This window comes from Nesoenas mayeri (assembly GCF_963082525.1).
Source record: "Nesoenas mayeri genome assembly, chromosome: 2".
Classification (NCBI taxonomy): domain Eukaryota; kingdom Metazoa; phylum Chordata; class Aves; order Columbiformes; family Columbidae; genus Nesoenas; species Nesoenas mayeri.
The window spans coordinates 131,821,520-131,829,009 of NC_137543.1; the positions used below are offsets into that span (position 1 = coordinate 131,821,520).

The window sequence follows — 7,490 nt, forward strand, 5'->3', positions numbered from 1 at the left end:
CACACTGAGTAGGATGCACAGAGGGTTCTTCCCTAGGGTGCAAACATGGTTAATGGGGGAAAACTCCACTTTCATGGTGAAATTGTGGCTCTAGGACTCTTGAGTCAAACTGCATGAGCTGCAGGGAGAATTTGAGTCCACTCCTAGGAAGGTTTTGTGGAATGTTTTATCCATCATCTGTGCCCAAGGTGTGCCCTCCCTCACCTTGGAAGAAAAAGTAGAGTTTGTGGCTAAAAAGGCGTGAAGTTTTATGGAGTTTGCATGGGCAAAGTGTACTGAAATACAGAATATATAGGTTTAAGTAATGTGTCAGAGCAGGAAGAATATACTAATATATATATTTACATACTTCAGGAAAGCTGGAGGAGATGGGAAAAAAAAAAAAAAAAGGAGCCAAAATAGCAAATAATCTCCATTATTAATATAAATAACTGTTATCCCCTGGAGTGTAGATAAGCTTGTTTTACTAAGCAGTCTTTTCAGATTTAGACATGAAACTACATAAACAAGACCCAGAGCCTTAATTAGGGGCAGAGCTCCATCACAGCATTAGATACTTTGATCTCTTTCAATTGCAAGGACTGGTCTTCTCTGGGGTCGAGGAGAAGATACCATTCAGGGTTCCACCAAGGTACTCATGCTCTTCTTAAAAAGCCCCATCCACCACCATGAATTATTTATGAAGCCGAATAAAACATATATTAATAAAAGATTTTCTATTAAAACACGTGTTGCAAACCATTTCGGATCTTAATCTATTAGGACACCTGTATCCTATGTGAGATGTCTAGTTTGATGATGGGACGTAGGTATTTCTTGGCCTCGCACTGAGGCGAATATTGGGAAGCGAGGAGAATGCAGGGCAAAGCAGTGCCCGGCGCGCAGGGCCGTGCAGCGCTCCCTGCCGCCGGCGCAGCCCCGCAGCCGCGGCCAGGCGGGCACAGGCGGGGGCGGCCTGGGGCAGCGCACCGGGGAGGCTAGAGGCGCTGGAAGCAAAGAGGTTTGGTTTCAGGGAAGTTTAAAAAAGCCACTGGAACATCCTCCTATGGCAGCAAGCCACTAGGACCTTTAGGCGAACAACCACATAACAACGAGCTTAAAAAATAAAATAAAAATCACTGCAGCAGTTTTGACAATGAAACTGATTCCTTGGAGGGTTCTCGTGTTATCCTTCTGTTTTCCAGAGCTTCCAAACGAAGTGAGCGGCAAAGCGCCGTGGGCTAGGAGCATGCCCGTAAGAAGCGTCTGTGTGTCCGCGGAGGATCCGTGTGTCGCTGCTCCCCCGACAGCCAGACCACTCTGCCCAAGTGGGGCGGCCGGTCCGGTCCGGCGTCCCGCAGGGTGGGCAGCGGTGCTCTCGGCTCTTGAATCTTCCTGAAGGAGAAAAAAACTCTCGGGGCTCGCTAAACACGGAAGTTTTAAAGGCATCAGTGCAAACAGACACGGGAGCGGGCGGGCAGCATCCCACGGTCGTGAAACTAGGGTGAAGGGACTTGGGCTGCCGCAGGAGCACGGTGGATGCCCGCCCTGCTCTACTCGAGCGGGGAAGCGGCTCACCTGGGAGCCATGCTCGCCGCTGCCGGCCGGAGCGGGGACTGGCGGGGAATCGTGCCCTCCGGTGGCCGCCCGCCGCACAACCCCAGGGGCGGCCCCGCAGCCCGAGACCCGGCGGAGGAACCGAGCAGCCCCGCGCCCACCCCCGCCGGACCCGAGTAGCGAGGTCTTGTTAAACGAGTGGGTCGGAAGAGCTTCCGCGTCGCTGGTTGTATGAGCTGCCGCGGTGAATAAGAAGAAAGGAAAAGGAAAAAGAAGCTGAAAAATGAGTCCCACTCCCAAACCCTGTATGCAATCTTTCTGCCCGTGTGCTGTCGCTCTGCACAAGTTTGTACCGAGGCACGGTGAGAGTTTGTCTCCTGGTGTGCTTTTAACACGTAGCAAATTACAGCATGAATGTCAGTGTGGAAAGCTGCTGGGTATTCTCTTGTACCTTTTAAAGGGATTGAGTCTTGACCAGGCTTTCACCTAACATCTGCAAAAATTAAAATATCTGGCATGGAAATTAGTGGGGGAATCTTCAACTGTTTTCAGTGGCCCTTGAAACAGGTCTTAACAGTACGGCTTCTGAGGAAACACTGGACTGAAGTCTTCCACATCAAAAGTACCCAGGCAGCCTGTCTCCAAGTGTAAAGGTATGTTTTAATAATAGTAACTTTCTACCTTAGTTACATTGCTGAATATCACAGGAAATCCCCATCAATGAGAGAGTTTGGTATTTTACCACAGCAAACAGCCTTTGAGAGCTAAATTACAATGTGTGTATGAGCATGTCATATGGGGGCCACTAAACAACCTATTGCAACCCAGTTGTAATTTGCATGTATGCACATAACACATTGGTGGGCAACGTCGTAGTTGTAACCACCAGAACTTGTGCACATTAGTTCCTAAACTTTTGCACTGATATATAAACAGGCAGACAAAATCTGGCCTTTCATTCATTCTTGAACAAAAATCAAAGAAATAATCAAACTGCTGCCCTACTGCCCTCAAAAGCTGTGATCTTTCCGTCTGGCTAAAGCAGACCTTGCTTGTCCAAGCCTGAGAGTATCTCAGCAGCTAATGAGTGCCTGTGTGAAGACCAGTATATATAGCTGAGGGGGATCCCTTCCAAATGTTTCCCTGTGGTCAGCAATGATCAAAAGCGTTATCACAGCCTAACTTATTCTATCATTCTGCTAAGCTTATTCCTCATTTCAGCTTCTAGGAGCTTGTCATTTATTTAGCTCCATGTTCACCCACCTGTAATCTAAGTGGTTACTTTACCAGTGTTATATGTTACTGCACAGATGACAACATTCTGGAGTTCTCGATGTCCCAACGGTGCCCCATGTAAGGGCTGATCCCAAAGCACACATTTTCCTGAGCAGAGGCCCAGAGAAGCCTGCAGAAATGGACAAGGAAATATCCCTGGAAAGGCCCTAGAGCCATTTGCAGTTTTACTTGCCACCTCCAAAGAGCAAAGCCCAAGGAGCCAGGGGAATCCTTACCCAAGCCATGTCTATGCATAGCAGAGAAAAGGGCATGGCAACCTTCATCCCATGCTTCAGAGTGGTCTGCACATCTACCTTAGTGGCTTTTGGAAGTTCAAAACATGATTTAGCACTGCATGAACTACATTATGATTACTGTTTTAGTGTGGAATATAAAGCCTCCACCTCCATCCCCACCAGAACTGTATATTTCAAAATATAAACCAGCTGAACTGATTTTCTACAAACTCTTTACAGTCCCCACTCTCCTTCCAACATCCCTCTGTATGCACACAACAGAAGATCAGCTATGCATGCACACACACACACACACAAACACACCTAACACATAAACACACCAGTACATCTTTCTCACACAGACCACAGACCACCAGACATGACTCTCTGACACATCCAGTCTCCTCTAGACACAGCTCCACACACCTCAGCATGAGGCAGGGTTGCTGTCCACCAGCAGGCCTGGGACATCCAGGCTGTCTCCCACAGCCAGTCCAGCAGCAGGTCCCCCAGGCCAGACAGCTCCCATCACAGGTCTCCCGGCCACTGGACTCACATGGTGGGTCTTGGCAGTAGCAGCATGGGCTGAATTTCCTTTGCTCTGCAGCACAGGAGTCGAAAACGTATCAAAAACTAAAATGAAAGCAATGGGGTCTTCTGTGTAGTCGTGGCTCATCCAGCAGTATGCAGGTCCCAGGTAGCACCACTTGTATTCTGCTAACTACTGCTGGCTGTTTTTGTTGCAGTTTCCATGAAGAGTCATCCTAAACCAAACCATCTACCAAGGTCAACCCCTCTCCCTTCTCCTCATGATCACACTCGCACTACATTTCTCTGTATTTTCTAGTTTTCCAAACCATGTAACCCTTGCCCTCCACCTGTCCTTTCCTTCACACCCTCCTCTGCACACTCTCATCCTGTCTCACAGCAAGCAGGTGATATCCTGTGTCCCACTCAGAGTTCAGGGACTCATCCAAGACTTGTCTTCTGCTGAAGCACCTCAGGAAACACTGTCCCTCCCTCCTTTCAGACAGGTGGATCGCTTCCATTGATTTTGCTGATATGTGGCTCAACCGTTCAGGCATGGATCCACCGTCCTCTTTCCAGCAAGGTAATATTTACCCAGGTTGAAGAATGGGAGAGAGGACAAGAAGGGGAAAGCGGGGAAGGAGGGAAGGAGGGAAGGAGGGAGGGAAGGAGGGAGAGAGGGAAGGAGGGAAGGAGGGAAGGAGGGAAGAAGGGAAGGAGGGAAGGAAGGAAGGAGGGAAGGAAGGAAGGAAGGAAGGAAGGAAGGAAGGAAGGAAGGAAGGAAGGAAGGAAGGAAGGAAAGAAGGACCCCAGAACTGCTTACAGGTGCTCACTACCACTCTTTCCAACCTTTGCTTTGTAATGACACAGCTGAAATTATTGGTGAGAGCCAGCTCTTCTTACCTTGGAAGAAGCAGCTGCTCCCAACACAAGGGAACCCCTGAAACTCCCCGGATGAGCCGTGGTGTCAAGGTGAGAGAGCGGCCTAGGGATCGCAGCACACACAGCAGGGACAAACTGAAAGCCAGGGAATCTGTGGTCGCTCTCCGTGGGTCTGTGTGCAGGCACGCCTTCCCTCGCCTGGTAAGTCAGTACCTCTTTCCAGCCCTGGTCCTGCTTTCGTCCGTTTGCCAAAAGAGGAGGTTTAGGGCAAAATGCTGTTTGGTTGCATCGCGGGCTGGGAGAACCGAGAAGGGAAGTTCACCCAGGGGAAGAGCAGAGGAGCGGCGGGCAGCTCTGCCCGCAGCGGGGTCCCAGGGGCCCTGCGGCGGGGAGCGGAGCCGTCGACCGAGCGGGACCGGGCCCGTTGCCCCTCGGCGGAAGCTGTACCAGGGTCTCGGCCCCTCACAGCACCCGGAAAGAGACAGGGACCCCCAGGCAGAGGGGAGAGACGGGTCTTTTTCCCGGAGCAGATGACAGCGCTCTTCCAGAAGGCTCGTCTCTTTATTTTTCGCCCCTGAGTTTTATCTCTCCTCCACTGTTTCGGTCGCCCTATCCGCGCCCCCACCTCAAATACAGCCGGGGAGCCATGGCGCTGCCCGCTCTGCCCCATTCTCGGAGATGCCCCATTCTAGCGGTCTCTGCCGGGCCGGCAGGGGAGAAGTGCGGTCCCCTCGCAGGGAGCCGCAGAAGTGCATCCCTCCACTTACTAATGGATGGCAATTTGTAGCTTTCCCTCCCAGGCGTTCCCCGCCTGAATCTGAGCTGTTGTTAAAAAGACACACCACCTGCTCTGTGCTGCCAGAGAGCGGGGAAGGAAGCACAAAGGCGGGGGATGAGAATAAATGGTTTTGGCTGCAAACATAAAAGGGAATTTAAAATAAATAAGCTCGGTTCCCAGGAAGTGCCGGACTCGAGCGCCTTCAGGGAGGGCGAACTGAAGTCAGTAGGCATAGAGTGAGGGTAGAGAGCGTCTGCACACCCTCCCGTCTCCCGCTGTGCCAGGCTGGGGGCTGCAGGGGCGCGGATCCTCCCGGGTTTCTCTTTAAGACGAGCTCAAGAACTGATGAGTATGTACGAAGGCAGTGCTTCGTTTCCCCGCTGCTTTCACCCCTTTCTCCGAACTCAGTCCTCCAGTCTGACAGGACAAGGCTGTGCCGTTCTCCCTCCCCAGCTCAGAAATGTCAGACTCTCTCTGAAAGCCAGACCCCTGGGCTCTCGGCGATGAGAGCGAGGTGTGTGCGAGAGCGGGACAAAATTGGGATGTGCCTGAATGCTTCCCCTAGGGTAATTTCCCCTTCCTCCCTTTCGCTGCAAGCCGCGTCCGCTGCGGCGGGGAAAGCCCGAGCGATGTGGACTGCCCCCCGGCTGCTCAGGGGTAGCCGGCCCCGAGAGCAGGCACTAAGTCGCCCGCTGGCCCTTGCGTAGCAGCACAGAAGGTGTAAGGACACCCCCATAACCTCCCGCTCCGGCCCCCAGCACCACTCAAAGCCGAGTGTGAATCGAAGGAGCCTGAGGGAGAAACCTAGTAGAGGAAAGACGAGAAAGGGGTTGGGGTAAGGATGTACGTGTGTGTGGCAGGGGAGGCCAGATCACTTGTGAATGGCTTGAAAAAAATAATTGGGGGAGGGCGTGGAGGGGGGGAAGCGGAAACTTTCCTATAAAACTCAGCAAAAGTCCCTCCTCTCCACGTCAGGCCAATGACACTGCTGCCCCCAAACTTTCCGCCAGCAGGAGCTATAAGAACCTCCAAGTCTTCAACTTTCTCCCAATCCCAGACACCTCGAAGGGGCTCCAAGGAGGGATCGGGAGGGATTTTTTTTTGGTTGGCGTTTTTCATTTTTTCCTCTTGGATCCTGATGCCATCCCCCCTCCCCCCAAAGTGAGGTCCTCCCTCCCTCCCTCCCTCCCTCCTCCTCCTCCTTCTCCTCGCAGGCCAGCGAAGCAGCCGATCAAGGGGGAGCTGGCGGGTTAGGTGCCCCCCTCTTCTCCCTGCCCTCCCCCCCCTCCCGGCCCGCTTCTCGCGTCTCCCCCCAGAGATGATGCAGCAGGACGAGTCAAACTCGCCAGTCTCCCCCGCCGACGACAGCTTGAGCAACAGCGAAGAGGAGCCGGACCGGCAGCAGCTGCCCAACAACAAGAGAGGGGGGCGCAAGCGGCGATCCAGCCGCCGCAGCGCCGGCGGCGCCGTCGGGGCCGCGGACGAGCCCTGCAGCCCGGCCCAAGGCAAGCGGGGCAAGAAGTGCGGGGCGGGCGGGGGCGGCGGGGGCGGCGGCAGCAGCAGTGGTGGCGGCAGCCCCCAGTCCTACGAGGAGCTGCAGACCCAGCGGGTCATGGCCAACGTGCGGGAGCGGCAGCGCACGCAGTCGCTGAACGAAGCCTTCGCCGCCCTGCGGAAGATCATCCCCACGCTGCCTTCGGACAAGCTGAGCAAGATCCAGACCCTCAAGCTGGCGGCCAGGTACATCGACTTCCTCTACCAGGTCTTACAGAGCGACGAGCTGGACTCCAAGATGGCAAGCTGCAGCTATGTGGCCCACGAGCGGCTCAGCTACGCCTTCTCGGTCTGGAGAATGGAGGGCGCCTGGTCCATGTCCGCATCCCACTAGCAGGCGGTGTCCCCCACTCGCATCCCCCCAGCAGGAGCCCTAGGTAAGGCAAGGGACCCCGGAAACGGAGGGTAGAAGGGATGGAACTGCGGGGCAGTCGGCTGCGCCTTGGGCTTCCAGGGCCGGCCGGAGAGCAGGGCGGCTGGAGGTGCACCCAGTCCCCCATCCTGAGGGGCGCGTCCCTCCTCCTGCGCGGCCCGAGGTGCGACCCCGGCCCCGCGGGGCCCATGCGTGGCGGGGCGCTGCCGGCGGGGGTGGGCTGCGGGCGGGAGGCGGCGGCGGTGCGGGTGTGCCCCAGCCAGATGGGGCCGGCCTCAGATTGAGATCACTTTTTCACCAAATGCTGCGGAGCCCGCGGGGCTGCTGG

The 7,490-nt window shown here is 54.6% G+C and overlaps 1 protein-coding gene across 1 annotated transcript; it reads left to right on the forward strand.

Moving 5' to 3' along the window:
• Nucleotides 1–6,553: 6,553 nt before the first annotated feature.
• TWIST1 (twist family bHLH transcription factor 1) lies at nt 6,554–7,123 on the forward strand (the record flags this gene model as incomplete). Its single annotated transcript, XM_080339392.1, has 1 exon — nt 6,554–7,123. The coding sequence occupies one exon, from the start codon at nt 6,554–6,556 to the stop codon at nt 7,121–7,123; it is 570 nt and encodes a 189-aa protein (XP_080195518.1).
• Between the last annotated feature and the right edge of the window lie 367 nt (nt 7,124–7,490).